Below are 23,080 nucleotides of genomic sequence, written 5' to 3' on the forward strand. Positions count from 1 at the left end.
ACACGTTCGCCTGGTGAGTTTTCCGCAAATTCCTCATCGTCGTCGTCGTCGTCGACATCACACAGTTGGTTTGGTGCTCGATTGTCGATGTAATACGAGTATTTTCTGTCTCGACGAAGCGACGATGGTCATAGTGAATAAATACTCGTAATTTATCTCGTCCAGCTAAATGTAACGAAATTTTTGAGTTTTTGAAAGCCCACATTTTGGTGTATGCTGAAGACGAAAGAGAGGAGAAGAAAAAAAAGATCCTGAATTATGTTCATCGGAGCAAAGGACATGCGTCAATATTTTAACATTGTACGCGAATTTTTTGATTTATCCGCCGCTGAGCTTCGTTTTAGACGAATTTATACTTAAATGAAACGGTGTTGTGTTCGCTTTCGTCGTGAAAATGGTATAATGACGCGTCCCGGAATACGTAATTATTTTCGCGCGTCGTGCTTTTTCACATCTACCGTCTTCTTTTTGTACACGAGTAAGTGAAAGTCTATTTTTTTTCTATTTTTGATACCTACGTATAATAGAATGATGTATAAGTTCGAGTAATTTTTTTCCTGCTTTATAATTTCTCAATTTTCAAATTGTCGTCTCTAAACTATTTTTTTTTTCAAATTTCAAATTAATATTTGCAGCCCTGAAACCTATCAAAATTTCATAACTCTCTTACGAGCATCCCCCCCAACCATACCAAATATACTTCAATTACCTACTCTCGAGATTTTTTTAGCCCTTTCAGTTCACTATTTTTATAAATTTCCTAAATAAATATCACCAAAATTGATCGGAAAAATACGACCACGAGTTTGTGTTATTCTAAGCCAAGTTTCTGGTTGAAATTTCAGCACAAATGTTGGAAGATTCAACTACATAGTATCGTGCATTGCTGGCTTCGGTTTTCTTTCCCTCGCACCCTTCTACGCCCCTCGATTCCTCGAGCAAACGAATTTATCACCGGGATTTTTCCTAATATAAATGACCCATTGTACGTAGCGCGAGTAATTTTTTCCAAACCTACCGAATAGTACTATACAATAATGAGCAGATTTATTCGACTGGCGAAGTTGAATTATCCAGCATTTTTCTCGCGTTAAATGAGTGGAAAATGTTTTTTACGATTACAGATGATGCCTTCTCCGCCTCGCATTCCCCTCTCTCCTGCACCTTCTAAATATTACAATGCCTTTCCCTTTCCTTCCTCAATGTGACTAACCATAGTATACTTATAGCAGAATGAATGAATGCGGTATTTTTCAAAGTTTTGCTGTCGTCGAGTTTAAAAAATTTCCCCCACGTCTCTTTTCAGGCGAGTAATTTGCGTCATTTTTTTAAATTTACCATTTTAAAAATAATTTTTCGAGTTAGTTTCGAGAGTATTTTTTTTTTGAGGGGTTTCTCGATGAAAAAACAACTCGGGGTCAACTACACGTTTTTTCGACACAATTTTTACAATTTTTCCAACGTTTCGGGTGCTATTTTTAATTTATTAAACAAAAAGAGCCGAGCGACTCGAACGAGTAAAAATGTCGAATTATTTTCATCTGCTGTTTTTTTACCATAGCTGAAAAATTTCAAATTGTGCTTTTTATATAGGTATACTTATTTTATACCGTTCCAATATTCGGTTTCGATAGAAATGACAAAAAATTAAGTAGGTACTCAGATAGGAAAGAGCATAAATTCTGAAACCCACGTAACCCAAATTTCAGACACTCAAGTTCATTTTTAGATTTTTGGCGAATTAATGAAAATTTTAAAAATTCAAAAAAACTGTTTCAAGGGCGATTATCAGAACTTTTTTTTATGGAATATGATTTTTTTTTTAGCAAAGTGAACCGATGTGTGAATTATTTCTTCAATTTAACTGCGACGCATCAACAACTAGTAATTTTGGGCCACTGTGGAGCCTTCAGCGATTTTTTAATTTTCTCCAGACTGTAAAATTCCAGTAATGTGCGTTCAAAAGTGAATTTTGAACCAATTTGGACTTTGGATCAAAATCTCATCGAGGGGTTTTTTCCACAGATATCTTCTGATGTGTTTGCAAGAATTTTTGCCCTTCCAGAACGATTCGAAATTTCTAGAGTAATTTGAAAACTTGCTGAGAGGCCCCAAAAAGGGTTAATTGTGATTGTTTTCCAATCAGATGATCGTGTGAACACACTGGAAGATATCTTGTCGAAAACCTCACTCGTTTTATATCTTCTTTGAAAATCTGATTTTTTTTTCAGTTTCTCTGGAATTTAAAATTTAGTTAGAAGTTCACTTTAGAACTCACTCTCCTGGAATCTTGCGATTAACCATCCTAAAATAGTCGATAGGATGTCCAATAAACGCCGACCAAAGTTGTTGGGGCGCTAAAGTTCATTTATTTTTTTGAACTTTTTAGAGCGATTTTAAATATTTCTGGAGAGAATTACCGTCAGGAGGGGTCGCTTTGATTTCGCGAGGTGACTTTGATAGTGCTTATTTTTCTTCAAGTTTTGATCTGTAGAGCGAGTAAAACGTCGAATTTCATTTTTTTTCCGAGCGAAGTGGTTACACTGATGGTGAATTGATACGATAACAGTGTTGAGTTGGTAAATAATTATTTTCGTCCCTGCTTTTAATCGAGTTTTTTAAAAGTGGTAATTTTTCAAGATTTTTCAACACTCAACAAAAGTTGATGTTATATGTAGTATTTTCAGATATGTAATAGAACATTGGCTGATAGTCTATCATAAAGCTACACTCCTTGGGAAATATGTCCAAAAATTTCGAGTTTCTAGGTTGAGGTGCCTCCGATCCTTGGCCCATTGTTCTCAGTGGGGATGTCATCGATTTTTCATTTTTGAGGCTAAAAATTCAAGTTTTGAGACTAAAGTGAAAATCAGTGCCATTTTCGGATTCAGTGTGAAATTTCATCCCATTTTGATAGGTCGCAAAGGTATTTTATTGAATATCTAAAAATTTTGCTAAAAAACTGAATTTTATAAAAAATTAAAGAAATACACGGGCTTTTATCACTTTTTCAATAAGTAATATGATGACTTCCTCTCGGCCAAAATTGATGAAATTTTATATGGTATGTCTAAAGGTGATGAGAAATCATTTTTTGAAAAAAAAAGTACCCCTATCAAAGTGACCCCATCTTGTGGGTGACTTTGATACGGCCTTTGAGAGCAATTTTGAGGCACAAAAAAAAACAAAAAATAAAAAACAAAAAGGTCATATGGTGCGTTTTGACGTACTTTACACATTGAGTGGTGCAATTTTTTCAAAAACATCTTTCTACGCCGTATAGAGCAGAAAACATTTTTTTTTTTATCAAAGTGACCCCACCTGACCATAAAAAATTTCTGCAGGCTCCAGAATGGTCCAAAAGTAGCAGTTACTAATGCATGGGAGTTCAATTGAAGGAATCATTCACATTGATTCGTTTTCCTCAAAAAAATGTCCATTTTATGAAAAAGTTCAAAAATCGCCCTTAGAACGACTCTTTTAAATTTTTTCAAATTTTGAAAAAATCGCCAAAAATCTGAAAAATGATCCTTAACACTATTTGAAATTTTCCTTACAATGGTTTTAGAACATATCTACTCTTTTGATCTAGCTTGGTTAACTTCAAATTGGAGAGTGTGATTTCAAAAAGTTATTTTGTCAAAAAGAAGACTTTTTTTTAAAAAAAGAAAATTCGAAAAAATCCAAAAAAAAAATTGCTGCAGCGTAAATTTGATATGAGGAAATATGCCTTCATTGCCTTAGTGATGGTTAAATTAATATCTCCCTACATATACTGGAAGTATGGTAACATGAGAATTGTATTTACCTATAGATCTGCTGGTCGTAGCTCGAGGCTCGTGCATCAAATCTCTGACCATCAGCTTTACTTAGTTTCGGCTACTCGCAATGGCTGGTTCTCTGTCAACTTATAGATGTATAGGCAGCGGAGCCTTTCCTCTCCATCCCTCTTTCCTGTCTTAGCCCACTTTATTAAGTGGATAAATTGTGCTGACAACATGGTTCTTATTCTAATTATGTCTAATTATCGCGGTACATTGGATAAATCTCCGATTATGCTAGCCATTGGAATTATCTCTCGTATGTAGAACAGGTGCTTCATGTAATACATTTCTGTTGACGTTGTCTATTATTGGGGACACCCGCAAAAGGGACAGAAAAAGTGTACAGTGTCATGAGTAAGTAATTACTCTGATTTCCATTAAAGTTGTGTTACATCATTGCTATGCACTTATCATTATTGTTAAAATTATTCTAGTAATTAATGCGAGCTGTAAGGTAGAAGCCTGAGCTTGTATCTAAGGTACTGGCAGCTAATTACACCACAATTTTTTTGAATTAAAATTGTCAAGCCGTATCAAAGTGTTTTTTCAAGGTGAGTACGTCAAAAGAAGCGGAAATCTATCTATTTTTATTAGCCTCTGTTGAATTATTTTCATAGTTTGACAAAAGCACCAGTAACACTGTAGTCGAGGTACCTCAATTGGCGGAATTACCCTACCTTGGCAGTTAATTACGCCACAATTTTTTTTTATTAAAAAAAGGCCCAAAATTCCTCAAAAATGGTGCGGGAATGCCTAAAAACTTGAAAATGGGTCAATTTGGGAGGTCAATGATGTACCATGCGCAAAATTTCAGCTTTCCAACAAGATTGGTTGTAATTTTGTATGGTCATCATTGTTATTTTTAAAAATTTTCTGGAGGCTTAAGAACTGCTCGCAATGGCTGGAAACCACTTCCAATCGAGTTGTGAGTCCAAGAAACATATTGTACTTTTTGCCTTTTTGGTGCAAAAATTTGATTTTTGAAAACCCGTATAAAAAAAAATATCAAAAATAATGTGGCTTAATTACCCGCCATGGTATTATTTTCAAAATTAATAAATTCAAGCAGAGTGATGTAGGTTGGCATTCATTTTAACAACATATTAAAAATTGTTATTAAATATCAAAACAGATGTTGTATCAAAAACAGTATTTACATTCTCCAATCCTTTTCAAATAACTTTTTTTCCAAAAAAATTTCTCGAAAAATTGGAAAAAATTTGAGATTGAAATTTCAATTACCAATAAAATTTCTAAAAAGCCCTCCCACACTCCAACACTCACATTGGCGGAGTGATGCTGTGATGTAAAAAATTATTTCAGAAGAGTACTGAAATATACAGTACTTTTCGAGAACCAGTGCTGTGGGGTAATTACCCGACAGGTGTATTTACCCACGGTACCTTATTATAAAATAATCTAATAATTCTTTTATACTCGATTAACCCTTAAAGTGTACTTTCTTATTATTCTTTAATTAGTACTTAATACTTATCAATAAATCACAATAACTAACACTTGTGTCAAATGTGTGCATTGATTTGGTACTTTAGAATGATTAATGTGAAATGGTATTTACCTATTGAAACCTCTCCTATTATCTGAGCTATCCACGGCATGGTAATTATTCCTTCCCTAAGGAATAATCATTGACTCAACTACGTAAATAGGAATTAGTAGAATTTCCCTCTATCTCAATTATTACCAATCTCACTCTATCAAACTGTTTTTCAAAGTCATAATTTAACTTTTCTCATGTTTCAAAATATAATTTTTTCAAATTTTTTCTAAGAAACTGCATCATTACAAATTCATTTCAGGATTTTTCAACATGTTCAATTCTCACAAAAAATGTACTATGTAAATCAAATGTGCTTCAAAGGTGCCCTGCTGAGTACCCTCATACCCAGTTTCCCAAATTTTTCTCCAAAAATGTGTTTTTCAGAGATTATAATAGTCATCTCAGGCTGTTATCAACCGATTTGGCCTGAAATTTTATAAGAAAGTAGAAGTATTCGAGCTAGGGAAATGACCCTGAATTTTTTTGATTTTATTCACCTCGTTAACAACTTTAAAATCCACTTTGAGTAGTTCAAATCCCCGGGTAGGGGAGGCAAATTCTGGGAAAAGGGGCAAAAACTGATTTCATAAATTTCTTAGTAAAGTTGAGTAAGTATCACTGAACATTTTTCCAGAATTTTTCAAGGGATAGCCGCAGGTTATTGCCATAAAATTATTTTAAAAGCTCGCACCTCGCCAAATAAAATGCACGGATCGCGAAACAAAAAACAAAAAGATTTTAACTAAATTCGATGGTGAGCTTTACTTTGAGTTGAAAGTCCCTCAGAAAAAATGTTTAGCTTCAGAAGTGCCTCCGGCGGTGAGAAAGATGAGAGGAGATATGACAGGAGGTGAACCAACTAAAAATCCAAAATAAAATACTTCGTGTTGATATTATTTTTTTTCAACTTTACTTTAATATTATTTTAATCTACATCAAAATTTGATAAAAAGAAAATTTCTTGAAACTAATCAGCTTTATTTTCACGGTTATAAGTGCGAGTATTTACACCCAAAGTTTTCATACTCTCGTTAGTTATTAAATCGTTGATTTCTAATCTTACGATGAAACATTCTTTCGATAAGTTGAACTACGTTCGTGAATACTTCCGAATTTGTGGGTCGTTTCCTTCGGTTATTTGTGAGGGAAATAGTGATCTGTCGTATAAAAATGAAGTTTACCTATTTACAAATTCATTTTATTTGTTTGATATTCCTGTTAATTAACTACGAGCCTACTTATGAAAGACCCATTGATGACGACGATTATTCCATGATTCGAGAAATAATTAAAAACAAAGCGAAAGAATTAGAACCTTTGAATAATAAACTTCGTGCCATAAATGAACTAAAATTAATTCGAAACCAATTCAAAGCACTTCCTGGTAAACTTTGGAAATTAATACCGAAATTATAATGCGATCTACGTAAGTACCATACATACATTAGTTGGTTGGAATTATTTTTTCTAGTTTTAATATCATTTGTCTTCTAATCTCTACATCTTTTGGGAATTTACAGTGGCAATGAATGGGTCACCGCGAAGATGTCCATGTCCAAGTGGAAATTATAAAAAGGTATTAATGTAGGTATCGTAGGTCTAGGCACCACATTATTAGACTTCAGATCTAAAAGTCTGTTTCAATGTTACTTCAAAATGACAAAAATTGGTAATTTTTTCTCAGTGTTTTCAGAACAAGGAGCAATAAAATCAACCACCAAAAATGAAAAAAAAAAAAACAATTTGGGCACTTTTACAGCTTCAGTATATTGAATGATTAATTTCTATAATCTCACTCTAATGAAATAGTCCTTCTGATAAGTTTAATCTCGTTTCAGAAAACGACTCTTTGCAGGTTATTTTCTTCAGTCATTTTATGGTGTAGTGATCTGTCAATTTTTACAATTCCCAGTACCTATTTTACAGAAAGTTAGAATCTTTTATTAATTTTTTTCAAAATGAAAATAGTAAAAACATTCTTTCATTAAATTCAACTTTAATGTACGTTTGTGAATACGAATTTTGTCAGTTGTTTGCTTATCTCCAGTGATTCGCGATGCATTAGTGATCTGTCGTAAAAATGAAGCTTAGCTATTTGAAAATTCATTTTACTCGTGTTTTTCTGATATTCGTGTTAATTTGCTACAAGCCTACTTATCAAAGATCCACTCATAAAGTCGATCATTCCCTAACTATAGAATTGAAGAAAACGATAAAAGAATTACACGCCGCAAATAAAGTACTCGGTGAGCATATCAAAGCTCATAATAAAGCACGTCGTGCACAAAATCCTCAAGCAGGTCTTCATTTCCCACATGACAGTGTTTATAAACGTCTTAGGACATGGACAAATGGTAAGACAGCATCAATGTTTTTAAATACCCACGATAATACTATTAACCCTAAAAGAACATACCTAGTTACAGTTGATATTATTTTTTATTCTAGGTTTAGTTGGAAAATTATTCTTTCCTTGAATTTTCACCCAAGAATAAGCAGGAATTTACCAAATTGATTAGCATTAAAATCGTCAGTGCTCGTCCCACCTAATTTTTAACTATCGAATGAATATGATGTGTCAAGAATGTTCAAGATTCACAAAATTGAAACTATAGTTCCTGTATTACTACATAGACCTACACTATCGTCCATTTTACACATTACCTACTCGTCTCATACGATAGGACTAAATTTCTCAACGACAAACAGCGATTTTCTAACATCTTAGTTGATCAAATCGAATAGTTGATTAATGAACGGTGCAGGTGTTTATGATATCTTCCTCAACAAGCCGAGTCAATTGTCAAATAATTTAATTCTGAAAATCGATCACGAAGAAAACGGAATGATCAAAGTAGTAAAATGGTCTGAAGAATTATTAATTTTAAACTTCTGTTTTTCAAACATTGCAATAAATCATTTTTGAAAGTTTAAGCGATGTATACCAACCAGCGAAGAAATTTTTGAACCAGAAAAGAGGCCAAATCGAAGGAGCATGCAAAAATACGCTACATCGTCATTCATCAATCTACATTTCAAGAGCTGAAGCGAATTTTTCAAATTTTGGTAAATTTTTTAAAATCAAACTTTGGTCCAAAGTTTCAAAAAAAATCAACATTTGAAATTTCCAACTTCATTGGGTAAAATTTCGTGGAATTTTCCAATTTCAAAAACACACTGGAGTTTCCAGAAATGTTCGAAACGGCCTGGCATTGTTTTCAATCCGTTCTGCGGGGGTGTGAGGGGGAGGGAGGGAGTCAAAAATTCAATTTCCACGTAAACGATAAAATTTTGAATTTTTCAAATTTTTGGGTCAAATTTGATTTTTAAAAATTCCGCGAAGATGAAAAAAAAATGTTGAAATTTACAAAAATAATAATATTAATCAATAATACGATTGTAAAGAGATAGATAGGGTCTAATAGTATAGATAGATAGGTTAATAATAAACACTTAAAGGGGAATAAGATGGTTATTGATTATTATAAAGGATTATATCTACCTGAGACTGAAATGGTGTTTTTGGATCAATCTCTTGTTCTGTTGACTAGATAAAATGCCTGGATAAGATAGCACCTAAAAGAGAGACACTATCTTCGGATAGCAAACGTGGCTCAACTATTAGGTAATTCTAACTACTTACAAAATGTGCCCATTTGGCCATACCAATGGACCAAATGGGAAGATGGACACGACATAGAGGTTACTACCTGAGATAACTTATTTATGGCGTTCGGAGGTTATAAATAAATTAAGACAAGACCAACTACTATTTCTGCTCCGTGTATTTTGATGTAATTGAAACACACACCTTAATTTGACATCACAATTAATTGGAATAATAAATTAATTGTACCTTAAAAATATAAATAATGACACTGTACATACTCTATGTAACTTAACACTAAATGGTTGTTATACTTACTTACGACACATGGATGTTAAAGTTGACGCGTTAAGCGTTTGTGACAAACCTAACTGAAGATGCCCGAGAGTAGTATTGATATTAATTATAGACAAATAAAGGCACTGAATAATCCTTTTTTAAGGGATTACTCGACATCACATAAAATGCACATAAATATCAAAAACGATCATTGAAGCTTTCTGCGAGTTAGCTAGTCTCGACAAAGGTAATGGAGAATATGCACCCAATTACACCACAACGAAAGGACTAAGAAGGGAAGGTGTTTCCGTACCAACGGTTTCCTAAGTAGTGATGAGAGCTACTCAATCTCCGAGGCTTGATGCTAGATCGATGATCGAGTCACTCCCATTGGGAGTAAGGATATCTCATTTATGAGTAATTATGCACATAGACACGGACAAATATATGATATTTGGCAATTTGTCAAAAATGGAAAAATCAACTGGAGCAGCTCAAAATTCAGGTTTGAGATGTGGATGACATGCTGTTTCAAGTCAAATTTCAGTTTAGTGGGAAGTTGGCGTATGGTGAAGATCCATTTTTCAAGTTGATAGAAGATATCGATCTATTTCCATCATTTTCAAAAATTCACCAAAAATAAAAAAATCCACTTGGGCAGCTCAAAATTTGGTTCCTGAAGCTGAGGAAATATTTTAAAACCTCCTCTTCCATTTTTGGGACATTATTGCCACTTTGAAAAAACCGAAAAATTTCACAAATTTTTGGCAATTTTTCTAAATTTTTTAAAATGAGCCATTATGACCAAATTATTGGCACTTCTGCTTTTTCAAATATTTCCCTGGTTTCAGAAATGATTTTTTGATATTTTGGCACATTCATGCAGAATATCTGCGAAGAAGAAATTTTCAAAATACGGGTTTACTCAAAAATAAGCAATTTGTAAATTTTCAACTGGTGAGTATAGAACCCTAAAAGTGGTCTTGGATTTTGATGATGATGGCCTAGGTTGACGCAGAATCTCAAATAATAAATTTTGCAATTGGGTCATTTCACTGAGTCGATTGTGAATAAAAAGTGCCAGAGAATTTTGACAATGTTCAGCGGAGATCTTCATTTTGAGTTGAAAGTTGGTCAGAAAAAATTCAGCTCTGGAGGTGTCTCGGGAAGGGAGGTAGGGGTCCTCAAAGAGGGCGCATTTTCGAAAAAAAATATGGTTTGATATAAGGTGCACCGGGGGAAGTCCGAATTCGGGGTAAGTCAGAAAAACTGCTCTAGCTCTTAGAGGCTTATATCTGCCGAAGCGCTACCCAGGGGTAACTTGAGGGTACTACCCCTACTTCATCACAGCATAAAAAATTTCGCGACCCAGTTTCATTTTACAGGCTTTTCATTGGTTCATTTTTAGTTGCTGTTTTGAATTTGATTTCAAATTGTAATCAGTGTTTTTCAAACTGCTTTTTACCTCAGAAGAAATGATCAGTAAGAGTGATATTATAAGTGAAAGTATTCCTAAAACAATAATGTAAAACCCCAAGTATTCAATTTTTGTTAATTTTCAATTATTCATTATTTATATCGCTTTTTCTGACTTACCCCCTAAATTAGTGCTATGGGGTAAGTCAGAAAAGTGAACATTGATAATTAGGATTCGACTTCATCGATGTCTAATACGTAGAATAATATGTTTTCGAGGTCGTAGAATCCAAATCTGGAGTTATTTTTTTTGTAGGAGTGGGGGGTGAGGCGTGGGGAGGGGGCAATTCTAAATTTTTCGTACATTATTGTGTAATATGTCGATTGATATGTTTTCGAGGTCGTAGAATCCGAATCTGCAGTTATTTTTTTTGTAGGAGTGGGGGGTGAGGCGTGGGGAGAGGGAAAATTTCGAATTTTTTGTACATTATTGTGTAATATGTCGAATAATATGTTTGCGAAATCGTAGAATCCGAATTTGGAGTAATTTTTTTTGTAGGAGTGGAGGGTGAGGCGTGGGGAAAGGGAAAATTTCAAATTTCTCCTACATTATCGTGTTATATGTCGAATAATATATTTTCGAGGTCGTAGAATTCGAATCCGGAGTCATTTTTTATGGTGAAGGTGGAAGGTTAGTCGTAGGTTCGCATGGGTGGGGCCCTCTCCCCAAACGGTGATACTTGAATAGCACTCGACCCTAAAAACTAGCTCAAGATTCGAATTCTGCGACCTTGAACACATATCAACCAACATGTTACACAATATTATAGGCAAAATTTGAAATTTCTACTCTCCTCTTGCCTCGCCTCATACCCCTGCGAAAAAATAACTCCAGATTCGAATTATACGATCTCAAAAACATATCAATCGACATATTACACATTAATATAGGCAAAATTTGTAAGTTACTCTCTCTCCCCTTGACTCACCTCCCACCCCTACAAAAAAAATAACTCCAGATTCGGATTCTACGACCTCGAAAACATATTACTCGACATATCACATGATAATGTAGGAAAATTCTGAAATTTTTCCTCTCCCCACGCCTCACCCCCCACTCCTACAAAAAAAATAAATCCAGATTCGAATTCTACGACCTAGAAAATATATTATTCGACATATAACACGATAATGTAGGAGAAATTTGAAATTTTCCCTTTCCCCACGCCTCACCCCCCACTCCTTCAAAAAAAATTACTCCAAATTCGGATTCTACGATTTTGAAAACATATTATTCGACATATTACACAATAATGTAGGAAAAATTCGAAATTTCCCCTCTCCCCACGCCTCACTCACCACTCCTACAAAAAAAATAACTGCAGATTCGGATTCTACGATCTTGAAAACATATCAATCGACATATTACACAATAATGTACGAAAAATTTGGAATTGCCCCCTCCCCACGCCTCACCCCCCGCTACTACAAAAAAATAACTCCAGATTTGGATTCTACGACCTCGAAAACATGTTATTCGACATATTGCGCATCGATCAGGGTCGAATCCTAATAATACCAATTAATTTTGTAGATTTTCTGACTTACCCCAAAGTGGGGCGAGTCAGAACAAGTTACATTTTATTCGATTGTGCGAAAGCTACTGCGACAATCGCGCTGAAATTTTTACCATAGGTTAAGAACCCTTATGGGAACCTACATACCAAATTTCAGCCATATTGGTTCATTAGTACGAGAGTAACAGCTGATCAAAGTTGAAATTGTGAGAAAACGTTCTGACTTCCCCTGGTGCACCTAGAGATTAGGTATTATTTAGATGGTGGAGTTTTATTTTATTCCTACTGGATCGGGACAATAATTATTCCCTAAGTGGGGAATAATTACCACTTACCTGGATAGCTCTAGAGATGATATGGGGTAGATAATCCTTCCTAACTAATTACGTATGTACTCTAATAATAATAAAACACATTTGTGATGACTACTAAAATGTCTTTATTAAGTATTAGTTATATAAGAAGGTACGCAGAGGGTGATTACAAACTACACATTTGAACATAATGAAATGGTCAGACGCGTTACCCGCCACTTAGGACCTGGATAAGTATAAGAATTCTAATCAATTACGTATTAAGTGAGTACCTAATACATAATTAGTCAGAATAACACCAATAATTGAGATGTAGTTACAATTATTACGAGTTAATTTGGGTAGGTCTCATAAATATAATATTCCTACTTCGACTAACTCAATTAATTAATACTAAACTATAATTAATTGAGGGAACCATCAGGCCCAAATAAGTATTTCTCAATACTTACCAAAGACACTGTACACATTACCTATCCAGTCAATGTACTCACTGAATCCTGGTACTTGATAGGTATGTACTACACGAGGTTCGATGTATTATGAGAAATGCCTTTGATGCCCGGGGTGATCAAATATGCATCCAAAAGAACCATATTGATTAAGTAGAATTAATCAATATGTTCAGGGAAACACTAATTACCACGTTAGAAGTGGGTTAAACACGATAAATGGTACATTGTCTTAAGGACCATGCACTTTCACATTTTCCAGTGCCGAAGCGAGAATACATATTTACAACATTGACTTAGCTCCAGAGAGCTCGAGATTCCGGTGCTAAGTGAAGAGCCTTGCTCGTGATCTTGCAAGTTGCAACAGTTGCCGGATCCACGAGCAGAGAATCCCCCACATTCCCCATACTTCCAGTATAGATATAATTTTAGAGAGAGCAAGTAACGAAGTATCTCCCTATAAATAGATCGAGTAATATTGGGCAAAAAGGGAGTTATACTAATAATCGCTAAGGCGGTTACGGCATCCTGCTCCTCGCAGGTTTTTACTTATGTTTGTTCTGACATCTCTTGAAAGTCAACAAAAGCTGATGAAATTTCAATCAAATTGAGCAAAAATTCGCAATCATTGCTGAAAACATGGTAAGAACTTGTTCATAATACACGTAAGAATCTATAAAGCAAACAACTTCAATTTGGGATGAAGGGGGGGGGGGGGGGTGTCATTACTTTCAAAATTAACTTCCATCAATGTTACTGAACAAAACGAACAAAAAACCTGAATTATCGAAATGGTCAATTTTGTATTCTCAAAAATTCGTCGAAAATCGAGAAAAAAATTTAGGCACTCCTGAAATTTTTCTAAATTAAGCACAGAATCAATTTCTAATCTTCATGAATAATGAAACATTTTCCTGATAACAATTGATAAGTTAACTGACGTTTGTGAATACGACTCTGAGGTTATTTTTTCAGTCATTCATGGTGTTGATATTCTTTGAGGATTTTCCTATTCGTGCCATCTATAAATTTATCTTCCGTAACTTTTTTTATCAACTTTAGGAATAAAATCATCAATTTATAATTTTCACACTTTATGTCTCTCGAAGATCAATGCGTATTAAATTAGTCACTGATCCATCTGAGCAAATTATTCACCGCCATAGTCAAGTTTTCAGTTCACAAAAAAGTAGAAAATCACTTGACTGCTTTCTAGTTTAAATACCTATCTAATCAATTCAAAATTTTGAATGCACAGAAAATTCCTCGAAATCTATCAACTTTATTTCCATCGCAATTCGTACACAAAGTTTCTTCAAATAATTACATCGCTGATTTCTAATCCTGATAAAACATTCATTCGATAAGTTGAATTACGTTCGTGAATACATACAAATCTATAGGTTGTTATTCCTTCATTCATCGGCGGAATAGTGAAGATCTGTCGTAAAAATGAAATTTTGCCTTTTACAAATTTATTTAATTTGCTTGATATGCGTGTTAATTCATTACAAGCCTACATATGAAAGACCCGTCGACGAAGACATCAGTGCTCTAAGACAAAAAATGCGCGAATTAAGAAACAAAGTGAACAAATTACAAGTCGAAAACAAAGTACTTCGTGGCGAAAATCCAAAAAAGGGTGTAAAGGCACCTGGAGCTTTTAATCCTTTTAAAGTTCTCAGTCTAGCCGAACGTCTGGTATGGGCGAATGGTAAGCCTCGAGTGTTTTGAAAATTTATCATGTTATCTAAAATGGAACCTATAGTTAATGTTGGTGTTATTTTTTTTAGCTTTAACATTCTTTTAGCGATACATCTGTTGGAAAATCAAGTTGACGAATTATTCGTAGAAGATCAGACCAGGAAGTTTTAATTTGATCAACGTTTAAATTGCTAACGTAGGCTCGTGGTATTTTCAAAAGGACCATCCCCGAGGTTATTAATGAAAAATAGGACGAATAAAATGCAAAAAAAATGACGAATAAATTCATCGATTGTAATTTTTACACTTTGCGTAGATACATTTTTCAATTTTTAATAATTTTTTCAAAATAAAAATTGAATAAAACGATTTTTTTTTTGAAAACCATCAACTCACAGCCTTGAGAATAAAATCGTGCTACTTACTTGTATATTTCCACTCAACGTTTCCACCTCCTATTAGATCGCTGATTTCTAAAATGTGATAAAAGATTCTTTCGATAAGTTAAATTAAATCTACGAATACCAATTTATCTAGGTCGTTTCCTTCAGTCATTAGTGGAATTTAAAGTGATCGAGGTTAGAAATGAAGTTAAGCTTTTTAAAAATTCATTTGATTTGTTTGATTTCCGTTTTAATTTGGTACAAACCTACGTACGGATTTGCCTATTATGGCGACAATAATTACGTAAAAAGCGAAGTTGAAGAATTACAAGAACAGGTGAACGAATTACGCGAAGATAATAGACACCTGCGTTACGGAAATCCCCATGTGTTCGGAAATGAACTACCAAGCGGTGCACGACGAATCAAACCTTTCGATATGTTCATAAACATGTTGAAAGGAGAAATGGTAAGCCAGCAACAGTTTCAAAGCAGATAATACCTATGGTATCTAAGTACCCAGTTACAATATTGATGCAATTTTTTATTTATTTTTTTCCCTTTAGAATTAAAAATTCTTTTAATCCCGTATACTGTTGGAAAATCATGCCGATGAATATCGAAGAGGAAATTCAAATTAGATCAACGTTAAAATGTGCAAATGTAGGAGCTAGGAACATATCCCAACCAATTTTTAGCTTTCAAATGTGTTGTTCAAGATTTGCAAAATCAGCAATCTCAGCGCAGGTCAACTTGCAGGTGATCACGAAGAAAACGATACCTACGATCAAAAATGGAAAGTAGAATTTTTTGGCTGGGATTTTTGTTTTATAAGCATTGCAATAAATCTTTTATGAAAGTTCAATGCTAGAAAGTTTTTGAAAGTCTGATATTCGTAGATCGCTGATTTATAATCTTGATGAAACATTCTTTCGATAAGTTAAAATTACACTCATGAATACGAATTTGTATGTACCTAGGTCATTTCTTTCAGTCATTAGCCTTTCAGTCATTAGCGGAGTAGAAGATCACGCACGAAGAATATACGGAATAATGGAAATGAAAAGAACGATTTTTAATTCAAAATTTCTATTTTCAAACATCGCAATAAGTCTTTGTTGAAAGTTTGACGCAACAATTTATTAATTTTTTTCAAGCTCTTAAAAATAAGGCTTGGAACGTAAAAGTCAACCTCAATATTGCTCAAATTTCTGAAAGACGTCATCAGTCTACATTTAAGATGCTAAAGTGTAGTTTTCAATTTTTGGTGAATTTTTTCAACAGATACCCACCTCACCTATCAAAGAGCCAAAAATGGCGAGAAAATCAAAATCTCACCAACTTGGCGAACGGAGAACTCTGAAACTCTGTATGTAGGTATTGACCTTATCGTCGATCTTTTAAATCAATTGGAAACGCAGTTTCGAACCGTTTTGAGCAGATCTGGAGCCTCCAGTATACATATTTTTGAAAGTTGAAAGGGTACCCCCCGATAAGATAGGCAAAATGCCCTTAACCTCAGATTTCGATGAAACTCACAGGGTATGTTTAGTACCCCCAAAAAATAATTTTGGGCCCAAAGCCCGCTCCCCACCCCACCCCCCTCAGCCAGGGGGGCCAAAAAACGCGTTTTTCAGGGGAAAAATTCTGTATCAGCGCGTAATTAAGATAAATTGATTCTGTAAACGAATATAGTTAGAGGATACATGGACGTACCTCCCTGAATTTTTTCAGAATTTTTCATCACACGGGGAGAGAAGGGGGGACAAAAGAAAACTTTAAATCGACATTACTCCGGAACGAAAAAACATACCAAAACGATTTTTTCGTCAAATATGTATCTTTAGGTCTACTTTCTATAGAAGTCATCACCCGGCCATTTGGAGTGGTGGGTCAAGCTCAAAAGCTCAAAAAACTCTCAAAAAACCACGTTTTTTGCGTTTTTCTCCAAAAATATGGACAAATGGCGGAAATCTAAGAGAACCAAGTTGTTCAGCGTGAAATTTTACCTCAGAATTGTGTAATTGAAAATTCATTTACACCGCATGATCGTAAAACTACATGCGCAGAAGTATTTGTGCTTACATCAAGATAGCTGAAAGGGTATTCCTGGGTAAAATAGGTGAAATGTCCCTGTCCTCGGATTTCTGAAATTTTGATGAAACATAGTTGGGTACCATTTAAAAAAATGTCGGAGGCAAAAAATCCCCCCCAACCTCCCCTTGCTCATAATAGCGAAAAAAGGGCCTTTTTCGGGGAGAAAAAATCCATGCTTCAACGAGTTTTGACAAAAAAATCTGTATTCACTCAAAATATATGGAGGAGACAGTATAATAAAAGTACCTACATACCTACATAGGTATTTGAGATTCTGCGCCAATCCATGCTATTGCCATCAAAATCCAAGGCCACTTTTGGGGTTCTACTGAGAAAATTGAAAAGTAAATCTTTTTTTTTTTTTGGAGAGGGGGTATTAGTAGTTGGTGTTTTGAAAATATTTTATTCGCAAAAGTTTCGCTATAATGACGAAAAAATATTGAAAGATAATATATTTCTGAAACTGAGGAAATATTTTGGAACGCAGTGATGACAATATTTTAGGTTTCAAAAAATTGATAATGATTGGCAAAAATTCCTAAATTTTTGTTGATTTTTCAAAATTGACAAAAACAATTTAAAATAATAGCATAGAATGGACGCAGAATCTAAGATATATTCATTTAGGACTGGGTCGATCGTCATTTTTCTCAAAACAAATTGGGTACAGGGGCTACAGTGAAAAAACCGTGTTTTTTCGAAAATACTCCCACTTTAAGGGCACATGTTTTCCCTTTAGGGGCACTTCTGGAGCCAGAATTTTTCTGTACAACTTTCAACTCAAAATGACAGTTTTTGCTAAAATTGGTAAAAATCCAGTTTTTTTTCTTTTTTTGGTGATTTACCCAATCTACTACATAGTACTTACGTAGGTAGGTAATACTTATGTTTTCAATGTATGTACTTGGTAACTCACATAAAAATTTAATCATCGACACCAAAAAGAAACCTTTCTGATAGTTTTGAGTTAGATACCATGTACTTGAAAAGTAGGCTACTTGTAATTCAAGAAAACCTTGATTAAGAAGTTGCATGGCGTAAATAGCGCTATAATGAAGCATTTTTCACAAAAACTCTAATTTTTGGGCAACCCCTCTCCCCAATGTGGTCGTTGGGAGGGTCCAACTGCAAATCAAACTTCATATTCGTGTTCAGCGAGTTCGGTTCATATGATAATGATACCCATATTGTCTGTTTACTTTCGCCCTAAAATTTGGAGAGGGGGTGCCTATGACCAAAAAATTGGAGTTTAAGGGTATACTCTGCGAAGAGCATTCTAATTTGACAACCGGTCGAAATATGAAACCGATTTGTTCGTTATTTTCATCATTCGTTCGTAAGACTGCATGTAATCGATTGAACGAATTTAGTCGTGCTTATGTCCCGCGACCCGCTCCCATCTAAACTTCAGACGGGGATTTCTCCGTGAATTTTCAAAATTCTTCCAATTTTTTTTCACCAATACTGATTCATCTATGAAATCGAGGGTATGCAGCCAACTAGCCATATTTTCTAATTTTGCTTTTACAACAGGGATGTGAGCGTCTAAAGTACCTCCATCCAATTCCCTATTATAGCCATCAAATGTCCTGAATCAAAAATATCTCGACATACCCTCGCTTTTGAAAGCAAACCCTAGAAAAATCCGTTCTATAGTTTTGGCACAATCCCCGCCCAAAGTTGACCATTTTTCATCAAAAAATTAGAATAGCCTTAAAGAAGTTAGTTGGTTTTCTTATTGTTTTTGGAGGCCAGCATCCAAAATTATGGATCGCTTTTTTTGGTGGTGCTGTGACAAAAAAACACAATTTTGAGTGTTTTTTGAGTTTTTGAAGATGGCCTACCTGGAGGGAAAATTTGAAAAAAAAAATACCAATTATAGTGCTCATGCAGATACATTTTTGAAAAAAAAATTTCATGTACTTAAATTAGGTTCGGAGATACGGTGGTTTCAAATTTTCTTTCGTCAATATATCTCCCCTGGGTGGCCCACAATTTTTGAAGAAAATTCAAGTTGCTAGAATCATATCTCCTTCAAGTATTTTGAGTGAATACAGATTTTTTTGTCAAAACTCGTTGAAGCATGGATTTTTTCTCCCCGAAAAAGGCCCTTTTTTCGCTATTATGAGCAAGGGGAGGTTGGGGGGTATTTTTTGCCTCCGACATTTTTTTTAATGGTACCCAACTATGTTTCATCAAAATTTCAGAAATCCGAGGACAGGGACATTTCACCTATTTTACCCAGGAATACCCTTTCAGCTATCTTGATGTAAGCACAAATACTTCTGCGCATGTAGTTTTACGATCATGCGGTGTAAATGAATTTTCAATTACACAATTCTGAGGTAAAATTTCACGCTGAACAACTTGGTTCTCTTAGATTTCCGCCATTTGTCCATATTTTTGGAGAAAAACGCAAAAAACGTGGTTTTTTGAGAGTTTTTTGAGCTTTTGAGCTTGACCCACCACTCCAAATGGCCGGGTGATGACTTCTATAGAAAGTAGACCTAAAGATACATATTTGACGAAAAAATCGTTTTGGTATGTTTTTTCGTTCCGGAGTAATGTCGATTTAAAGTTTTCTTTTGTCCCCCCTTCTCTCCCCGTGTGATGAAAAATTCTGAAAAAATTCAGGGAGGTACGTCCATGTATCCTCTAACTATATTCGTTTACAGAATCAATTTATCTTAATTACGCGCTGATACAGAATTTTTCCCCTGAAAAACGCGTTTTTTGGCCCCCCTGGCTGAGGGGGGTGGGGTGGGGAGCGGGCTATGGGCCCAAAATTATTTTTTGGGGGTACTAAACATACCCTGTGAGTTTCATCGAAATCTGAGGTTAAGGGCATTTTGCCTATCTTATCGGGGGGTACCCTTTGCGCAAAATTTTACGCAGCAATTAAGTATGACAGCTAAAATTCACTTCTTTCACGTGTAATTTCAACATGATGAGTCGATTCGAGATGGTTTCAAACTGTCCTGGACAGAGGTGTCCCTTCCCCCAAACAGAAAAATGTTGGAAAAATTTGAGAAACTTTGGGAATATAGTTGGAAAGAATTTGTGTAAGTTGGAAAAACCTTTTACTACTTGAATTATAAATTTTCAAAAGCTTTTCGCTCATTTTCCTTTTGAATTCTCTAATCATTCAGAATTAACTTTGTTTTATGTACTTGAAATTTCCCAAAAAATGGTCTCTTCATTGCAGCTAGCCAAAACTGCCAGAAAGTCCCAACATTATTGCTAAAATACCAGTCTTTAAAAAGGTCCTTTTTTGACAAAAATTCGTACTTAAACAATTCATAATTTTTGCCAAAATTGGTACTTTTTGAAAACATGAAATTTTGTCCTGAATATAGACACTGCACCTGAGCCCTAGTCCTGAAAAAATGAAGAATTGTGAATTTTTGAGAATTTTATGTCTACTCTTCGCTCGAACCTTATTTTGTTCCTATTTTTGAAAATAATTTCCCGAAACTACGGTTAAAATTTGAAAATTTTGAATTCATGAAAAACAAATAATGATGTTATTCTACGCTTTGATCCTGACTAACATTTTCATTTCTTCGGATTTTTTTTTTTACCAAATTCGCCTCATTTCTATTCAATAACTAAGTAATAAAAACAATTTCAATTTCTTAACCGTAAGTACCTATTTATTAAGTATATTTTTTATTTCTCATATACATAAGGATAAGGCATAGGTTGTAAAATAATTTGAGCAGTTTTAACTTTGAGGTCATCGGCAGAGAAACCAAAATCCCTAAACATTTGCTCAATACCTTCCTTATCGTTATATACCGGAGGTGATGGGTCGAAAGCCGACATTTTGTGTGCCGCTTTATCACTAAAACTAGCATAAATCGATCGAATCCCTTCTACAAAGTCTGCGTTGGAAACACCATAAGATGAAACCCTCTGGCGAAATACTTTAATGCAGGCGCGGTCTTTAAATTCTGGCTTGTCGGAGTTCAGTATTTCGTCATACGCTTTGGCTACACCAATATTAATTGGTCTTTTAGTAGGATATAAGTCATCGACCAATGTTTCCGCTCTTGAGCGAACACCCAGCAGGCGAAACATTTTCCTAAAAACTTTCTAAAAATTTTACATAAATTGTATTAATACAACCAAACCATTCAACAAATAATACCAAATTCTAAAAAATTTCAAAAATTGAATTACATTTTGATTTTCCTCTGCACCCTGTTCTTTCAACAATCCATCCCCTTTAACTGCTCGTTCTATTATTTTTCGTATCATGCCCTGAACTTGTCCCAACTCATATTTCAGTTCATCGTCAGTTAATGATTTCACGATCTTTTTAAAGGTGCCTGTAATAGGTACAAATTCCTAAAAATATAAAAGCATTTGTAATGAAGGTACTAGAAATGCATTTATGATCAAGATCAACAAAGGGAACTTACTTTTTCCACCAGTTCCCCGCTGGTAGGCGTTTTTGTTGTTTCCTCGCCAATTAATGATGGAATTATGAGATAAATAACAAACAATTTTAAAGTTGGGAACATTTTACACACTTTTTTAAAGATTTCAAAATGTAAGAAATGTATAAACTAGACTGACAGCCACGTTCGTATCAATTTCAATATTAAATGTTGAGAAATATTCAATCAATAAGTAGATGGAATTTATTTCATCTAATAATCTTCCTTCAAGTTATCTTTTTAATTACTTACCTATACGTAGTATTTTTTTCATCTCAAATACTTCTTATAGGTACTTAATAGGTATTCATTTTTCTAGCAGGGTATCTAACATAATTTTTCAAGCGAAAATCACTACCTTTCACTACATTTTCACTACCATAAAAAAAAAAAACATTTCTACACACTTTAACCCCCCTCCCCTCATATTTTTTCCATATTTTTTGTGTTATTCAGAAAACGTCACGTTTGAACACTAGCAATCACAAACACTGAACAAAACGAGGGCCAAAGTTCTCCAAAATTTATAGCAATTCAAAAAATAATCAACTCAATAATATTACCTATCTATTATTTTTGGTGTCAGAAGTTGATTTGTTGGTCTTGGCATGTTTAGAATTCGAACAGTAATTTCTTGTAAATTTCAGTTGTGAACGAGAAAAGAAAATTGGCCCCAGCAAAGCGAATGAGAAAGTATTGAATAGCATTATATTATTTAGGCGAGAAGTCGATTTTTCTTGTCCTTGACATTTCCTAAATTCAATCAGTAATTTTCTATTTTTATTTGCAGAAAAGAAAACCATTGACCCGAGCGTAGCGAGCTAAGGCAAAAGCTTTTGAACGTTTATAATTCAAAAAACTATTCACGATGAATTTTGATACGAAAAATTCATTTTCTCAGCTGTGATATTTTTGCAATTTGGAACAATAATTTTTTAGAAATTTAAATTCTGGAATAAAAAATAGAATTGACTGGAGCGAGCTAGACAGAAGCGTTGGAAAATGTGGGGTGTGATTTGAGATGTAAAACAACGTTATTTTTATGAGAAAAATCCATTTTTCTGGACCATCTTTGATAATTCTAAAAGTTGAGAAAAAAAATGATGCCAGAGCGAGGTGAGGGCGAAAATTTTTGAAAATTCGTCAACCTAATAATATTGTAAAAAAAGTGAGGGTTCCGAGTCCGACGTATTTAACATTGAAATTAAATTTTTCAAATTTTTACTATTTTCAGCTAAAAATCACTACTTTTACTACCTAATACCTATTATAGATAACTAGAGTGCCGAAACGTACAATATTTTAAGTTTTAAAATAAAGCGTGAAAAAAATTTTGTCATGTGTATAAGTTTTTTCTATGTATAATTTCGCCTCACACGTACTAATTCCAAGTATTCGTTTTAACAATCTTTTTTCAAAATCAA

The 23,080-nt window shown here is 34.3% G+C and overlaps 1 protein-coding gene and 3 long non-coding RNA genes across 5 annotated transcripts in view; 3 read left to right on the forward strand and 1 right to left on the reverse strand.

Moving 5' to 3' along the window:
* Window positions 1-23,080, forward strand: part of LOC135839353 (neuronal acetylcholine receptor subunit alpha-10-like) — a 198,087-nt gene continuing 175,007 nt past the window's right edge. For both annotated transcript variants that reach the window (XM_065355345.1, XM_065355346.1), the window contains exon 1: window positions 1-478. In XM_065355345.1, the coding sequence (XP_065211417.1) occupies window positions 361-478 (118 nt within the window). In that variant the 5' untranslated portion in view covers window positions 1-360. The remainder of the gene's footprint in view (window positions 479-23,080) is intronic.
* Window positions 6,976-8,319, forward strand: LOC135839349 (uncharacterized). The gene is made up of 2 exons (XR_010557578.1): window positions 6,976-7,739; window positions 7,834-8,319. It is a non-coding gene; the product is annotated as an uncharacterized LOC135839349 (long non-coding RNA).
* LOC135839350 (uncharacterized) lies at window positions 14,363-15,982 on the forward strand. The gene is made up of 3 exons (XR_010557579.1): window positions 14,363-14,744; window positions 14,824-15,586; window positions 15,684-15,982. It is a non-coding gene; the product is annotated as an uncharacterized LOC135839350 (long non-coding RNA).
* LOC135839351 (uncharacterized) lies at window positions 20,846-21,829 on the reverse strand. Its single transcript, XR_010557580.1, has 3 exons — window positions 21,639-21,829; window positions 21,397-21,564; window positions 20,846-21,309 (listed from the first exon to the last, which is right to left on the reverse strand). It is a non-coding gene; the product is annotated as an uncharacterized LOC135839351 (long non-coding RNA).

This window comes from Planococcus citri, chromosome 3 (assembly GCF_950023065.1).
Source record: "Planococcus citri chromosome 3, ihPlaCitr1.1, whole genome shotgun sequence".
In the NCBI taxonomy this organism is placed as follows: domain Eukaryota; kingdom Metazoa; phylum Arthropoda; class Insecta; order Hemiptera; family Pseudococcidae; genus Planococcus; species Planococcus citri.